The sequence below is a fragment of the Erigeron canadensis genome, chromosome 1 (assembly GCF_010389155.1).
Source record: "Erigeron canadensis isolate Cc75 chromosome 1, C_canadensis_v1, whole genome shotgun sequence".
NCBI classification, from domain to species: domain Eukaryota; kingdom Viridiplantae; phylum Streptophyta; class Magnoliopsida; order Asterales; family Asteraceae; genus Erigeron; species Erigeron canadensis.
In genome coordinates, this window is record NC_057761.1 from 7,076,688 (window position 1) to 7,095,129 (window position 18,442).

Sequence of the window (18,442 nt, forward strand, 5' to 3'; positions counted from 1 at the left end):
CCGTCGCAAAGCATCTTTTTGTTCTTCAAGATAAGAACTAATCTATTGAGCTGTTTCAAAACCCGAAGATCGACCCGATGTGCCATTGGATGAACTAGACAACCTACGGCTAACGTTACGACACGGTGGTCGCCTAATGGGGTCTAGCCCAAATAAGGCCTCAAATGGGGTCGGGGTGGGGATGGGAATGGGAGTGGGAGTCGGAATGGGGGTCCCGCCTAATGGAACATCATCGGCGGTTAAATCTACCGCCGGAGCTTGTCGACTACTCGTGGCCTGGTTTTCATTCCAAAAGTTGTACAAGTTTTTAAGAAGGTCATAGCAACTCTGGTAATGCCAATATTTCTCCCCTGTCTGTTTCTTATATAGTTTGACAGCCGCGTCAGTCACCTGTCGCTCATCCGCCCCACTTTGTCGGCCTTGCTCGCTAACCTTCTTCAACGCCGCACCAAATTCCTTAACACCCTTTTTAATCTTGTTTCATTTGCCATATATTTGGCTCTTTGTACGTGGTGCGTATACCGTTTTGCTGTTGAACATCTCCACCACTTTTTTTCCAAAAAACACCCTCTGTCTGACTATTACCCACCACATGGTCCTGCGACCAATGCACCCAACACTGTGCCAACAACGGTGTATCATCATTTTCCCAGTTCCTTTTCTCTCTCGGTTTTGTGGCGCGTCTCTTCCCATGACCCACCTCCACAACTTCATCTTCATCATCGGTAGACGCGACACTATCTTTGTCGGGGACATTTTCATTGATAATCAATGGCGGTTGTGACGTTCTTGGTCTTTGTTTTTGGTGGTGGTGAAAGTCAAACGTCATTTGAGCTTGCATTTGAGCTTGGACTAACGCCAAACGTTGAGACTCGATCCAATTTTGACCTATAATTGGATTGTAACCAATTTGATTGTAATACGCTTGAGAATATGGGTTAACGAGGCAAGGGGGTGGAGGACCCATTGGAGGCGGGTTGGATCAGGTTGAAGCATGGCTTGTTTGGACTTGGTTAGTTGACGACATAGCCGGCATCGGGTTTTCTAGAAAGTGATTCCAAATATGGTTAATTTGGTTTTCGTTGTTTGACATGGTTTAGAGATAGAGTGGGAGTGAAAGATTTTGTTGATATTGTGAAGAAAATGAAAGGAGTTGTGGAGAAAATGGAAGAAGTTGTGAAGAAAGTGGTGAAGAAGGTGAGCGAAAAGGTAGTGTATATATATATATATATATGAAAAGTTTAAAAAAAAACAAAAAAAAAAGAAACTAGTCGTTTACATTTTGAAAACTTTTGAAAAAATCAATTTTTTTTAGTTTACGTTACCAGTTGGCCCACATTCTCTTGTCTTCACATCGATGAACAGCGTTGAAGGATTCGCAGTCGACGAGATAGCTCCCTAAGGCTTCGTTGTCGAAAACCCATCGACGAACGGTCGACGAAGGCCTTGGGGACAGGCCTTACTACCTACTTACTTCCAAAAGAATATAAGGAAGTTCTCCAAAATCAAATTTCAAAGTTTTATCTGATTTTTTTTTTTTTTGGTCAAACTAGAGTCTTCATTTCAAAATCACAAAATCATAAAACAATAACTACATAAATATACAAAAGATGAGCGTATTTGGCACAAGCTTTTCAAGGAGTTTTTTAGGAGTTTTAACTTTTAATTTTGATGAAAAGCTCCTCTTATGTCAAAAGCTTTGTTTGGTAACAAGTAGCTTTAGCTTTTATTTTGATACTAAAAGCTCTGTAACAAAATGCTACCAAAAGAAGCGTTCTACAAAAAGCTAAAGCTTATAATATGAAAAATTCCACATATACCCCAAGATCTATAATCACGTTGGCCTCTTTTTAGTATATATCCCTATTTTTACTCTTATTCCTTGTTATACATACACAAATCACACGCAACCCTAATCCATTCTCTTATCTTGTTCATCTCTTCTGGTAAGTGCCGTAATAATTTTTAATTTAGGTTTTAAATTTTTAGTATATATTTGTTATACAATTCTTTGAAGTTTCTTGATTATATTTGATAAATTTGAGTATGATTATGATCATATATTATTTTTATTTTTATTTTTACGTTAAGTTCTAGTTGCTAGCCTATTTTACTATTGATGGTATGTAACTTGATTAGTGTAGTTTGACAATATATGTTCATATAATGGAATCGTATCTTGTAGATTAATTTAGTTTATTAGATACTTACATTGTTAAAATCTTGCCCATTTGCTCTGAACAAAATCCTCAAGTCTGAACTTACGGGAACCATCTAACTACTAATTACCAATATGCAATTTAAAAGTAACCAGGCTAATCGATCATTAATTTTGAACATATATATGCATGTACAAATCCATGTCTATATATAAAATTTCGTCTTATGTGGTGTACCATTCATGTGGTTCTATTTGGTTTTTATATCAGTGAAAGCTTTCTATGTACGAAAATTTACTTGTGTTAGCTAGTTGAACTTTCATGTACTTTCATTGTCTCTTGTCCATATATGGATGTAAGATCCATGTATATTTGTATTGTAATAATACTTGTAATATTTCGACCCATGCATAATTTTCTAGTGCTCAGTAACTCAGTAAGGTTACATGTATCAGCTGAACGAATCAAGTAAACCCTGTTCAATCTAGGTGGTAGTACTTTTAAGTTTTAAGTACCATAAGTATCTATTGCTCTCATTGGATTTTAAGGGTAATGTACAGATTTAACAGTAACTTTAACTTGAATTTCATTAGTTATTTGCTACCTGCGTTTTTCAATTGCTAGATGGCCAAACATAAGGACAAGGAACTATGAGAGAATTGGCCAGATCTGTGGGTTTTGTCTTTGTGTGCCTTCTTAAACGAATATATTACAAAGCATGGTCGAAGTTCCACCTTTAAGTGGGTCGAACTTCAGCCAGAGTTTGAGAAAATAATTAACCACACATTCCCTAGTAAAGGAGCATTGAAGAACAAGTATGATAATATGAAAAAAGATTACAATCTTTGGAAATCACTAAAGAATGGAGAAACTGGACTTGGATGGGATGAGAGCACAAAGACGCTTATTTGCTCAGACGATTGGTGGAAAAAGAAAATTGAGGTAACATATGAAAACATTTTAAAATATAATACAAACCCTTAATATGCATTTACTTATAATGAAATATTGCACTTAACCATTATATTTTGTAGGAAAATAGTAAATATAGAAAATTACGAAGTAAGCAACCATCTATGAACTACAAGAAGCATGGGATCAGCTATTTGCGGATGCGGTTTCCAGTGGCGTGAACTGTGTTGCATCTTCTATGGATCCGAGTGGTGTAAATGAGGTGTTTATTGAAAACCTTGAAGACGACGATGTAGTGAGTGGTGAAGAAGTAGATGTTTTTCAAGCCAACAATGGATACTCTTCCCGACTTGAGAACCTAGAAAGGCAAGAGGACGAATTCTTCGAAGAGTTTTTAGATGGTGCAAATGGAGGCAGAGCATCAACCTCAAACCAAAGTGGGGTTTTAAAACAGGTTAATAAGCATACAAAAAAAAATGAGTACCAAACTTAAACCCGTTAAGATGAAGCGTAAAGGTAGAGAGTCATCAGGAACTACAATGTTGAAGGATCATCTAAGTCAAAGTAATGCTAATCAACAAGAACTTATACAATTTTTAAAGTCAGATGTTTCGGGTGACAATAAAACTAGTAAGTTTAGTATTGAAGCTGCTGTAAGTATAATTGGACGCATGGTAGAGGAAGAAAAAATGATGGAAGGTGATAATGTTTGGATGTTTGTCATAGATTTATTTGAGAATCCTGTTAAGAGAGAAATATTTATAAGTCTGCCGAATGATAACCGTAGATTGGATTGGCTCCTCCATAAGCAAAACTCCCTCGACTAAAGCTTTATTTGTTAAGTATTTGATGACTTATTATGTAGTTATTATGTGCTTTTATTACATTATTATGTCGTTTGGATTAGATAATTATTCTACTTGGGATATTTTTCTTTATGGAGTTTTCTTCGAATTAACGTTATATGAAATTTGTGTGTTTATATAAATTAGTTTTTGGATGTTGTTTGATGCATTTGTATTATAAGCACATGTTTATTGAATTTCTTTTGTGTATAGGATTACAATGGATATTGAACCAAAAATGAACAGAAAGAAATTGCTTTGCATAAACTGTTTTATGGATATATGCTCCACAAGTAATCTAGTTGCCGCACACTATTATAAGTAACCATGCATGACATCACCCCACACATGAGAGATTTGGATGAATGAAGTTTTAAATGAAAATCCTATACGATGTGTAAATGCTATTAGAATGCACCCAGATGTGTTCAGAAAATTATGTGGACAACTAGAGTCAAGTTATGGTTTAAAGTCGAGTGATAAAAGAAATTAGGGATATTTGTTTATACACTTGTGTTAGGGGTTTCAAATAGGGATGTTGGTGAGCGATTCCAACATTCCGGTGAGACGGCAGAGCATTCCATGAAGTTTTTTTTAGAGGCGATAACTGCTAGAGGTAAAGGTTTCCAAGGTTTAGCTCGAGACATTATTAAGCCGAAAGATGCAACTTTTCAATCCATACCACCCGAAATCGTGAATGACCAAAGATACATGCCGTATTTCAAGGTACATACTTATTTATACATTCTTATTTCTAGTTTCTAGAATTTCATACTATAACTTAGTAACTTGTTATTTTCTTATGTATTTTGTATAGAATTGTATTGGATGCATTGATGGTACACATATAGGGGCATGCATCTCCGAGGGTCAACAACTACCTTATATAGGTAGAAAAGGAGTATCTACTTTCAATGCAATGGCAACATGCGATTTTAATATGTGTTTTACATTTGTGTCCGTTAGGTGGGGGGTTCGGCACACGACACACGTGTTTTTATGCATGCAACAAACATATCCTTAATGAATTTTTCAAAGCCACCTGAAGGTATCTCATACATAATTATTTTATTATTTCATTATTATTTTTTACAGATTACAATATGCTTATTATTTTTATGTTTAATATTTTTACAAGGTCAATATTATTTGGTTGATAAAGGATACCCAGATAGAAAAGGATATCTTGTTCCATATTCCAGGACAAGATACCATCAATCTCAATTTCAACATGAAGCACCAACAAATAAAAAAGAAGCTTTCAATCGTTGTCATTCATCTCTAAGAAGTCATATTGAAAGGTCCTTTGGAATTCTAAAGAAACGATGGAAAATACTTGATCGAATGCCCAAGTACAGCGTGAAAACTCAAATTGATGTTATTATGGCTACATTTGCATTGCATAACTATATTCGGAATAGTTCTCAACAAGACATGATGTTTACAGTGATGATGGAAGAACATCCAAATTACATACCACAGGACGAACTTCATGATGTTTATGGTCATACAACAAACTTTGAAAACTCTTTTGAAGGAACATCTAATGAGATGAAACAAATTCGTGGTGAGATTGCTGATTTAATATGGGATGCACGTCGTCGATGATACGTTAATAACATTTTATATTTGAATTTGCTTTTAAGTGTTTTTTGCATTTACTTATGACATTTTTTATAGTTATAATATTTTGTCCTTTTTAGTCATTTTACACTTTTAAGTTACAGCTACATTTAACATGCCAAACGCTTTTAAAAAGCTAAAGCTCCTATTAACAGCTTTGATGAAAAGCTACCGCTACAGCTTAAAGCTACAGCTAACTTTGCCAAACATCCCCATCATGACCACACATACAAGCGGTATAACAACGGTAAACCCAAAAACAATAAAATGCAACAAAATGCAATGATCATCACCATGCACTGAACTAATTAAAACCTAAAAACAAAAAGATGCAGCAAAACACCATTTACTAGACTAAATCCAAAAACAAAAAGATGCAGCAAAAGAAAATGATCACCATGTACTGAATTAAACCCAAAAATAAAAACAATGATCACCACCATGTACTCATGTACTCGGTCTAATGACATGCTTCTATTTTTTTTCTAACGATCTCCAAGAGCTTGAGTGTTAGCAGCACTATTACCATCTCGTAACTGACTATTAGCAACAGTATCACCTTTTTGTAATTCATCCACCTTTTTGTAATTCATCCATCTGAAGAAAAAGAAGAGTAATCATAATTAGAAACAATACATATGATTTAAGCTTTTGATATCCGTCTATGTTTACAAAATATTGTGTAGTTTCACTTGTACTATTAATTGCATCTGATCAAAATCAGAATTTCTCATGAACAATATATCTATCATGAACAATACATCCATTATCAACAAGAATAAAACATAACGTACGTAAAAGAGAAAATAAAAACCAATTTGAATGATTTCTTCATCATCGTAAACAATATATCCATATTTGTCGATTTCATGGATCAATGTAGACTCACTTGTAGTAGTATTATTTCCTTTTATTTTTAATTACGTGGTGTGCTCAGTCAGTAATAATTGTGACGTGGACGTTTGACCAGGACTTTTACCTATGTATATGTATGTATATCTCATTCATACATATATTTCTCAACCCGATCTCATTTACTCCCAACTACCACCACTCCATTCACTCATTTCTTCTAGATTGATAACCATCACCTGCCACCCATTAGTGTCACCACCCGTTGCCACCAGTACATCGTCATAGGTTATGGCGGTCAAAATTAAAAAGTTGAAAACTTTAATAGTTGATTATACAAAAATGAAGATTTAGATTAAGAAAAAGAAAAAGAACAACTTTTTTTGCGGTCCAGTGATGATACGCCATTAAACATGATATGGACTTTTGAAATCTATTTTTGTCAAGTCATAAGAAAGAAGAAGACGATGAGGTGTTCAACTGTTAATTAAACTTCGATTCTTAGATCTAGGGTTGATTATGTCTAGGATCTTGATATTTTTGTTTGGGATTGATGTTGACCAGTGGTTGGTCATGAAGATCTGGTCGTGAAGATTGGTAGTGGTAAGAACACTGCGGCGGAACAGTAGCGACAAGAGGGGGGGGGGGGGGGGTTTGACGCCGTTGTTGCTGCTTGTACAAAGTGAGTGTAGCACACACGCAAAACAGAAAGCAAAACTGTTGTTAAAATTGATCCAGGATTCGTTGTCGGAGTTTAGAAAGTCAAAAGGGAAGTGAAACTAAAAAGAAAAGGTGAAGCTCCTTTACACCAGGATTATATGTGTATGAAAAGCTTCTTTGCACCAGGATTATATGTTAAAAGAAAAGGTTTGCCGAAGTTTAGAAAATGAAAACGTGGGCACTATTACTCACTCATCACGTCACGTAATTAAAAAAGAAAAGGAAATAAAATTGGTAACCTGCAACCTGTAGATTAGCAGGTAACATGTATCTTTTGGACTTTTTTGGAAGTTCTATACATAACATAAACCCTGACTAGATCAATACATAACGTAGATATTTTGTCATAGTTCACTACATTCATATATCATTATCCCTTTATTGCATCCGATCAAAATGAAAATTATCGTAATTGTAACAAAAAGATTGGGCAGAAATACATAATTTACAACTATGAGTATCTTTAGTTCAAATATATAAAAACATTACTTAGATCAAACCTGAATGTACTTGTTGTTCTTCAATGATTGAATCAACCATTCTTGAATCGATCTCATTCAAGCAATCCATGTTAAAATTGATTGGAAAAGTCATTCTTCAATACTAGAAAATAATCAGATGTATTTGGAATTTAGAATTAGGGAGGGATGCAAAGCAGATGTATTAGGAAGGGATATTAAAAGTTTTCTTGGCGCCTGATAAATGCGGGACTTGGAAAGGTTAGTGGGCTTAAAATAGAGAATGGACTTAAAAAGACTTGACAGCAAATAAGTTATCTACTGTAACACTTAACAGTATATTATATATTCCCAAAATTAAAAGAGAACTTCAAAGCTGACAGACCATATCAAATTTGGGTTAACCAAACTGGGAAAGAGTTGCTTTCCAATGCACAATTATGTCCGACTGTTAGCCAAAAAACTCGAGGGTCGATCTTGTTTTGTGCGCGATCATTTAATATCTAAGTATGTCTTGTTGCATATGGCCTTATATTGTTATACATTTTAAAAAGGATAAAGTGAACCTTAGCCTCGGTACCACAATTGGATACCCATCGACTCACCCCGTATGACCCATGTGATATTCATACAATACCTCCATTCTAAATCCCAACATAATCTGGGCACCCCGAAGGATCGAACCTGCGTATTTAAACTTCACGTGTGAGCCTAGATTTCATTGGTAACGGGTGCCTTAAAGAAATAACTTTTTTATGCCAAGTGGAGATCGAACCTCAGACCTTAAGGTTACCAAGGTATTTTCCTTACCACTAAGCTAACTCTTTTTTGGTATTTTGTTATACATTTTACACAAGGCATTTACTGTTGTCAAAATTGCTGGAATGAACTTAATCTTGGAGCAGCTAGCAATAGCTCTATTTCTTTAAGTTATTTGTTTACCAGATTAAAAGGGGTTATGGAAGCTTAGGGTACATTATTTGAGATCCATATTTGAAGATGGTTTTATCATTGTCTGGTTCTAGTGTTGACATGAAGATACACTAAATGATAAAAAGATTTGTATCGAGAAGAGTACTATTTGCAAGGAGAGTTAGATAACTATTGAAGGTGACAAACCAATTTAGTCATCCACAGGCATTAGAAAGACAATTTGTAACGGCCGAAGTATAAGATGAAAAAGCTATTGAAGGATCACAAAGTAGTAGCAACCAAACGATAAATCCTTCATAAGAGTACAGCGAGCATTTGGTGATACAATATCCATGAATAGGAGTCGATTCAGAATCATTCAAGTTTCAAATGATTATATCAATGAGTTGTGATGATTTATCACAACTTGATCCTCATCAAGAATTAATAATTAAGATAAACTATCCTTGGTAGATTATTAGCCATATATTATTGCCTCGCCTAATATGAAGGAAGAATTTACACAACAGCTCGTAGTTGTCCAGTTAGCAGTGCATGCTTACGGTGTTGCGAAAGGACTGATGGAACTTTGATTGCCTCTATTCGTGATACCAGATCACCACCATCAGGTCCTGCTTGTTCGCGAACTGCATTGAATATTGTCTGTAGGATTTGCAATGGATCACCATGGCTGACTATCAAGATTGCACATCTGAAACATCAACATAAATGGTATTAGCTTCCATGTCCATTTCATTCAGTACACAGATTAACAATTTACAAGACCCGCAAAATTCAACCAGACAAATAGAAGGCCTTCGGGGTCAACCCGGCGGCTTCTATTAGGAAGGCGGCGCAAAGGAGGCAGACCATTATTAATAAAGGCAAATATCAAAGAACAACTACTTAATCAATGTTAGAACCGAGAGCTAGTTAATTATTCTTTACCCTTGAAATTCAGACTCAATCTGCATCAAGGCGCTTGTGAGTCTGGAGGCAACATCAGCAACACTTTCCCCACCTTCTGGCCTCATGAACGGATCTATTTCATCAAGATCCCATATTTCCGTGTACTTTACGTGAAAAAAGATTGGATTAGAGTACAAGATTTTGTTCAAAATTTTTTTAAATAAAACAAGATAGCAACATGTTCTTAAAAAATACTACAACTAAAAGTAAAAAGTGTCTTTAACTTACTTTATCATGAGATTGAAGTTCAAATGTAGGACCAAAATAACGCTCTCGAAGATCTTCATAGACCTGCATATCAGAAAAATAATTTTTCCATAAGTACATAAATTAGACTACAAATTTAACCACCTGTACAATCATTATCGTATTGATAGTAGACTGATGCAAGGAACTTTGAAACAAATTTGAAGTGTGTTTGTGCATTGTCTTACCTTGCATTGAGGTCCATCTAAAGAAAGATTTAAAACAGAAGCAACCACATTGGCCGTGTGAGTGGTTCTTGAAAATGGAGAATAACAGATTCTGACATTTTCGATAGGTATGGCCTTTTCCTTCAGTTCCTGCACAAATTTCATACCATATACAACAGTAACATTTAAATGCAACCATACAACGTGTACTGGTATAGTGAGGTTCAACTAGAATATTTATACAAGCTTAACAACATCTTATACCAATCAAGTTCAAAGATACTCCCTACGACGTAATGTTATTAAGAGAACCTACTATGAATATACCTTGAGTGCTACTCATACTTCAAAATACAACTTTGTTACTTGGGTTATGATTTTGCTAAAAGTATGAGCAATTCTTTTATGTTCAGTTTGTAAGTGAATTATTATTTGCACGTGTGATGTTCATTGTCACATGTCCTCAACAATGCAAAGAATAGGTATCTAGTTGACCACAATGGATAACAATAAACTGTAATAATGACAGAATGAAAAAATAGCCCATTTAAGCTTGAAATCATGCCAGCAAGGAATACATTGCAGTTTTCTCAAGATTTTATACAAAAGATAACTGTTGCAGTTTTAATGGAACAAAAAAAAGTATGTATAAACATAAGCTCTTACCTTTAAGAATAGCTCACCAGCCAATTGTGCTTGATCAATACCTTCTGAAGCTAACTTGTATATCTCGAGTGTCCCATTTTCCTGTTAACAAGCTCGATATCATGATATGAACCTAATACAAATGATATAGATCACGAAAAAGGGCATTCACATAACATTCAGTTATTCATAATGTCAATCTTAAGATTCTTTATATTTAATGTAAATGGCCACTCTTTAAAGTAGCTATTTTGCACATTGTTAAAGTACTTGTTTTTCCACCATGCCCAAACACTTCAATCTCCTATCATACATTTATAAAGAGAGTAGCAACTCTCTAACTCTAATCACATCACATTCCTAATTACCATCCCCCGTCCATATTTTCTTTTATTTATTTCAAACCTATCATACATTGTACAAATTCTTCATTTTTATAAATGTAATTCCTGTAGTTTGGAGGTCTTTGCTTTTGGATAAGCAAGTCAAGCGACAAATTCAAAGCTACCGGGAATTGAAACTTTACGATATAAAAGTACGACAAACTCTGCAATGACAATATTTTAGTATCATTAAAAACACTTGTTACTTTATAAGTCAAATGTTTTACTAGAAGCGAAGGCGGCACTGAGCAGTTACTTCTAAAAACTAAGTCAAATTTTTTACTAGAAGCGATCTCTCTACCCTTTATGGAAATGACTGTCTACATCTTCAAGCAATGTTTACTAATCAGATGAATATTTAATAATTATTGATTTCGGAGTAATCAGTCTATTTGTTGGATTAATCATAATTAAATCCCCCACTAATAAATAAATGAATAAAAAGCTACAAAATTTATCTATAGAGATGGATATATAAGAGAAGTATTTGTGATAGTAAAGAGAGAGAAAGAAACAAGCAAACAAACCATGGATGAAACAATGAGACCGGTTTGATTTGGAATGCTTTTACCATGTCTCAATACCCAGTATCTATTTCCCACTCCAATTCCCTCAACCATTTTCACACACACACACCCACTCTGATTAGAACCCAGCAGTACAATTGAGTATTTGAATATATTATATTTTTTAGTTTGGGAAAGTATATCCCTGATTGAGTTTGGATTAGCGTTTTGTTTTGGTCCAAAACTCCAAATATGTTATGGTGAAATATAAAATGCTAATAATAACATTACTGTTACTTTTACAAAAGTCTCTCATAAATCAATAATCATCCCTTTTGTAAAAGTCTCTCATAAATCAATAATCATCCCTTTGAATGTAAGGGTAACAGCAGTCAACTAAATGTTGTTAACAGTATATTAGCTATCTCCGTATGTTATATGTGTATTGGAGTTCCCTAGCTCTGTTTAATCTCTTGATCTAATCCACTTAGACTTTAGATTACGCAGGTTTTTTTTTAATATTTTATCAAGTTAAGGGGTCGTTTGGTTCGTAGAATGTTTTTGAAAGAATTTTAATCTGTTAAAGAAATTAGAATTCATGGGAATTGAAATCTGACAGTTTTAAAATTTGTGTTGTATTTTATTGACAAAATTCAATGGAATTCAGTTAAAAAAATTCAAATATAAATTATATCAAATGACAAGATTCATCTTATGTTACACCTTTATATAATAACTCCATTTTCATTTTCTAAAACATATCCTTATACTATATATAAATAATAACAGTGATATTTAAAATAAATAAATAAATAAATAATATACGCATTGAATAATAGGAGACACAAACTGACAACCAATTTTCACACGACATCCCCACCACTACTTGTTTCTACTTTTTCGTTGAACGAATTGCATTTTTGTCCTTGTGTTTCACACATTTTGCAAGTTTGATACAAAAATATGCAAAGTCGTGAAACGCATCCCTATCATATCACGCCTGTTGCAATTTTGGCCTAATGGCATCATGTGCCCCTCACGTGAGGGGCAATATTGTCTTTTTATATAAACGAGGCCTATTCTTGCATCTCACCCAAAAACTCAGATTTTGTTTCTCTCTCTTCCTTCTCTCCTCTTATTCATCTTCTTTCTCTTCAAAAGATCCAATAATCAAAACCTAAAGTTTTAATTAACTAAAAAAAAAAAAAATCAAAACACGGAAACAGACAAAAGATCAAAAATTCCCTTTGAATGGTAGCACACTCAACCTTATGTGAGTACATATCATCACTCCCATAAGGAAATTACAGTAAAATCTTTCATTTTCTATTGTCTTTTTAACAAATAAAAAACCATCAAACACACAATCTTCATTTGCTAATTGCTATCATATCTCCCAGATTAATTTTGTTCAAGGTTTTAAATAGTTAGCACACACCATCCCTTTGCATTCTCTCGACAAGCACAAAAAAGCAACAAGATCTGATGATGCGGCCACAGTTTGGTGATGATGGTAAATTGTATATGAACAAATATATATCAGATCCACCGCCGCCAACGCCACCTCTGTTCATCTTGGATAATTTCAATTTTTGTAGAGGATGAGAAGGACGACAACATCAATTGGTTTTTGCCGTCATTCACGGCTGTTTCCAGCGGATTGGGTGGTGGTGAGGTTGACTGGAACCGCCATTTGATTTTGTTGGGCTTAAACTTCACTTCCGATTCAATGTACGGTGGCGGTGATGGGGTAGTTGTATAGATATAGATCGATATCGATATCTATATTCTTTGGGTGGGTTTTTTTTTTATTTGATTTAGGGATTGATCGATATCCAGGAAAAAAGGTAGCAGATTCAGTAGCATTAGTTGATCTTGGCTTCGATAAGTAGTAGTAGATCTTTTCTTTTTACATATATTATTATTGAGTTAATTACACTTTTGTTTTTTTTCTTTTGTTCTGGATTAGTTCGAAAGGGAAGAAACAAAAGAAAAAGGAGTCCATATTGTTTAAAATGAATAAAAGAAAAGCTTTTTTTGGGTTTAGTTGCAAGAATAGTCCTCATTTATATAAAAAGACAATATTGCTCCTCACGTGAGGGGCACATGATGCCATTAACGGTAGAAAATAGACGTAACGTTACTGTTGGACCAAAATTGCAACAGGTGTGATATGACAGGGATGCGTTTCGCGACTTTACACATTTTTGTATCAAACTTGCAAAAAGTGTGATCACACAAGGACCAAAAATGCAATTCGTTCTTTTTCTTTTTTCTGCACACACACAAGAAACACATATATCTTCTGATCTTGCTGCAGTTTCCATCACATAAATATACATAAATGAAGTGAAGACATACACTTTTCTGATCTTTCCGTTGTTTCCGTCATACAAAAAAGTATAACCGAATTAAGCTTTCAAATACTCTTTCGATCTCCGTCGTTTCCATTCGCCTGAAATGTTTCTTCGATAGTAGCAGCAGTTGATGGCTAGCAGCAGCCGTGGAAAACGTCCAACATCAAATCATCAGCGGTAGCCGGAGTAATAGGGGTGATGGTGGATACTGATGGTGGTTATCCGACAAGACATCAAATCAAAGAGGTTTTCTAATTTGGTGTTTAGTTGTAGAAGGGTAGTTTAGTAATCATCAATGAATTCCTTGGAATGTCTAACCATTCCATCAAGATAGTGACTGAATTGTAAATTCTTTATTTTAAGGAATTTGATGGAATGTTTAAGATTCCAATTCCATTCATTTTCCAACCAAACAAGGAAGGGGATGGAATTTAGATTACAATTCCTACGAATTTCAAAGGATTCCAATGAACCAAACACCTAAATATTTGAAATTATTAATTTTGCACATCTAAATATATGTACTCCTTTATAAAGATTATCCATCCCGTGAAAATAGAAAGTGTAACACAATATTTACATACGAAAGTACGAAATTGCTCTTAATACGAAATTGCCCTTAATAAGCACCCCTGTTATTAGAGATTATCAAATGTGCTCTTAATGAATTAATTTACACTTTAAACCCTTATCTTACTAATTTACATTCGAAATCCTTATCTTATAAAGTATTTTCACTATTATCATTATATCAACTTACACCACTCGACACCAATTGTCAATGTTATCACCACCCGTCACCAACACCATTAAACTGTCGTCGCCATTACTGCCGCTGCATTGCGCGTATACCATGCTCGTAGTATCCTATAGTAAATAAAGTATACGAATGATCCCTAAAATTGTCAATATTTTTCAATTTTTACTCCGCAACTAAACGCCTTCCATTTTGGGCGTGCGTTCTCCTCCCCTTGGACGCTCGACGCTGTGGACACGGGAAGTCCTAGGCGTGCGTCTTGAAGTAATAGTCCTCCCGGAGAAGATCAAGGACGCCTGAATGTGGGCCCGTGTATGCGACCGAATTAAAAAAAAAAGAAGCCTTTTTTTCTTTGATTTTAAATGCAAAGGGTACTTTCTCTTTTTTTAAAAAAAAAAAAAATTAATCTATTTAAACCCTACCGTTTTAAACAATCAATCAACAACAAAAAAAAAATTCATTTCAACTCATTTTTATCTTCATCAAACCATTCCATTTAAAAATGTCAATACAAAGGTGGACTAAATCAGAAGATTTTCTGCTGTCGAGGTGTTGGATGTTAACCTGACCCCGTGACCGGTAGATATGAAATGACTAATCTAAGCGAAAACGCTTGGAACGACATTACTAAAATGTTCAACAGGGACACGGCTAAAGGTCTACGGAGCAAACATCAACTGGTAGGTCACTTCATCAGAATTCAGAAGGAATGTAAGCAGGTTGAGGTAATCTATACGAGGTTAAATGCATAGTGGAGGACCGTCTCTGATAAGTTGCTTTATGCAATGACGCATCAGGATTACCAGGAAAAGTATTGGAGGGGCTTTAATCACGAGCATTGTTTCAGAGAGCTTAACATGGTTCCTTTTTAATTGTTTCGAATTATGAAGTGTGTTTTATTATTTTAATTAAGTGTTCTTTGGTATTTTGAAATATGTAATGTCGTTAAGCATTTTACTAAAAGATGACCACTTGGTAATTTGGTATTTTGAAATATGTAATGTCGTTAAGCATTTTACTAAAAGATGACCACTTGGTAATTTGATAAGAATAGAACTTCATTCATTATTTAAAAACATTACAAACTTATTTTAATGTGTTTTAATAATAATAAAATATGTTTTTTGTTATATTTGAATGATGTTTTTGTTATAACAAAAAATTATAAAAGAATTGATGATGTGGTGAAAAAGTTCCAAAAAGTTGTCTTTATAAGTAGGAAAAGTCTTGAAGAAAGTCCTGAACAATGTAATGCTGATATGACACATCAAAAAGTTGAAAGACTTTTGCTTTTTATAAGAACCTACCTCAGGCATGTTAAATGCACCCATTTTTCTTTTTAAAAAAAATTCTTTTTATCCATAAAAGATTGATAAAATTCGAAAGTTTTATTTTGGATAAAACTTATACTTGATTTATAGATTAAAATCTATGCAAAGTTTATTGCTATTTTATTCTCACACACAAAAAAAAAAAAAAAAAAAACATCTATTAACATTACGGATAGCTATATTTCAATAATTTAGTTAACTTGCTGATGCTTCAAGTTATGTTACAAGACACTAGAAGATCAACTAAAATGATTTTTATGTTCATAATTTTTAATATCATAATGACAGAATATTTAATTATTTATGTGATAAAATCATATATGGAAACAATAATTGAATATATATTTAACACTTTGAATTTTTTTACAATCCATTATATTAAGAGTTAAAGACTCATATTTCAATCTCCCGTTTCATCTAAAAACTTTAATCAACCCAATAATTCTATACTTTTATTTTATAGACGATAAAGATGATAAAGAAAGTTAAGTTTAGTTCGATCCTGCTTATGGCAATGGTGGTGGCATGTATGGAGTTCCATGGCTCGTTTGCAAAAGAGCGTGTAGTCGGCGATTCCTTTGGCTGGGCTGTGCCAAATAATCAACTCTACTACGAAATATGGGCATTCAACCAAAGAGGTTTTAGTGTTCATGATGTTCTATTCTTTAACTTCACCACGGGGGCACATAACGTCGCAGAAGTGACCATGGAAGCACATGATGCCTGCGACGGATCAAATCCTATTCAGATGTATACTGGCGGGCCTGCTCGTATTTCGTTAAACACCCCTGGAATCAGGGGTTACATATGTACCCTGGGCTCGCATTGCAAGTCGGGACAGAAAATGTTAATTAGGGTAGATCCATGAACATGATGTGTAAAATCTAATTTAGTTACAATAAAATGAATACTTTTACATATTAGATTTTGCAACATATATACTTGATTCATAATTTTCTATCATTTATTAAAAGACTTATAAGTAAATTAAAGATGCGTTTCAAACAACCAAATAAACCATTTGAAAGGCTTCCAACCATGGACCAATTGCAGAAAAGGAATATCTCGGTTACTTTTACTATCTGCCCTCTCTGTCAAATCATGGATGGGACAACCGATCATCTTTTTATTCATTGCAACTTTGCTTCCATCCTCTGGAGCTTTATTGTTTAGTGGTGCAATCTCCCTGCCATCTACCCATCAAATGTTCGTGAACTGTTCGAGATCCATAACAACTCCTTGATATGCCAACGTAAGTCCATGCTTCAAAATCTGGTTGCTCTGGCCTACTGCTGGATTATCTGGAAATGTCGTAATGAACGGGTGTTCCAGAACAAGCAACCCTCCATCCGCTTTGCAACAAAGGAAATCAAGAATATTAGCTTTCTATGGCTTACTACCAGATCGAATAAGCATCAGATTAGTTGGAATAATTGTAACAATTTCAATATCTAGCTCCCTGTTACCATTTTGTATTTCTAAACTTCTGTGTTTCTCTGTATCCTAGCATCTCGCTAGGCCATTAACATATTTAATAAAGTCCTTTTGATTGTTAAAAAAAAAAAACATTTGAAAATTGAAATCATTAGGAAGAGATTTGATTGTTTGCGAAGTATATACAATGCAAAATCAAAGTATTCCATAACCAAGTAAAGTGAACCATTTGTTTTTGGTTGTGAAGTTGAAGCTGGTATGGTTGTATGTAATCTAATTGATGTAATCTAATTGTGTTGTTATTAACGTTTCGTGCTCAAGTGTTGGGGCTTGCTGAATGGATAAATAACGTCTGTTTTTGGTTGTGAAGTTGAAGCTGGTATGGTTGCTTTTTGTTTATTAAGTCAAGAAAACAAACATTTTTGATAACTTAATGGATTAAGAATTTTCGATTAAGTCATAACTTAATTTATTAAGTTATAAACAAACACCACCTTAGAGTGGTTGACTTATAGGTTTATAAATCGGTTTTGGAAGATGGATATAAATTATGGTTTTGTCTAGGTTGAGTTGCAAAAGGGAGGGAAGACAATGTAGAGGGTATATAAAGGGAGGAAAGAGAAGGCAGTGGAGCGAACAGACGAAAATACCTCACATGGGAAGCACGTGAGGGAGAAAACGAAACCCATTACATGGACATTAAAATAAAATACTGGTTGGTTTATCTTTTCATAAGGATGTAAATGATTTGAGCAAAACCCAATTTTGGTAGTGGTCGAACTCGACTCGTTCAAATTTATGGAGCTCGAGCTCTTGTCAAATCTTGTTCTATTTATTTTACTTTAATACTTGTTTTAAAATATCTAACCCTTGATTAGTAAATGTGTTTATAATCTCAAATTCGACTCGAATTTGTTTACACTCGATTCAAAACGAGTGATATAAATCAAAATTAAAAACTTGGTGAGTAACTACTGCCTTATTTACACCCTACCTATAAATGAATCGATCAGATTTGTTGAAACCCAAATCAGCTTTTGCAAATAATAATCGTGTTTAACCCATTTAGTTACGATGAACTTTACACCTAAAATGTATTTGTAGAATTTCATACATTGAAGAGTCAATTTTAATTTTATTTTTTCTTGATAGATTAATAAAGTCGC

General features: G+C 34.2%; 2 protein-coding genes and 1 pseudogene across 2 annotated transcripts; 2 read left to right on the forward strand and 1 right to left on the reverse strand.

The window, feature by feature from the left end:
* The first annotated feature begins 1,143 nt into the window (after positions 1-1,143).
* LOC122602023 lies at positions 1,144-3,898 on the forward strand (annotated as a pseudogene).
* Positions 3,899-4,136: 238 nt separating this feature from the next.
* On the forward strand, positions 4,137-5,524 carry LOC122602128. The gene is made up of 5 exons (XM_043774886.1): positions 4,137-4,209; positions 4,437-4,642; positions 4,734-4,838; positions 4,883-4,964; positions 5,055-5,524. Exons 1-5 carry the CDS (start codon positions 4,137-4,139, stop codon positions 5,522-5,524), a joined length of 936 nt encoding a protein of 311 aa, XP_043630821.1.
* A 3,250-nt stretch (positions 5,525-8,774) lies between these two features.
* On the reverse strand, positions 8,775-11,620 carry LOC122581424. Its single transcript, XM_043753656.1, has 6 exons — positions 11,419-11,620; positions 10,530-10,610; positions 9,885-10,013; positions 9,679-9,741; positions 9,430-9,554; positions 8,775-9,193 (listed from the first exon to the last, which is right to left on the reverse strand). Exons 1-6 carry the CDS (start codon positions 11,509-11,511, stop codon positions 9,001-9,003), a joined length of 684 nt encoding a protein of 227 aa, XP_043609591.1. The 5' UTR covers positions 11,512-11,620; the 3' UTR covers positions 8,775-9,000.
* Between the last annotated feature and the right edge of the window lie 6,822 nt (positions 11,621-18,442).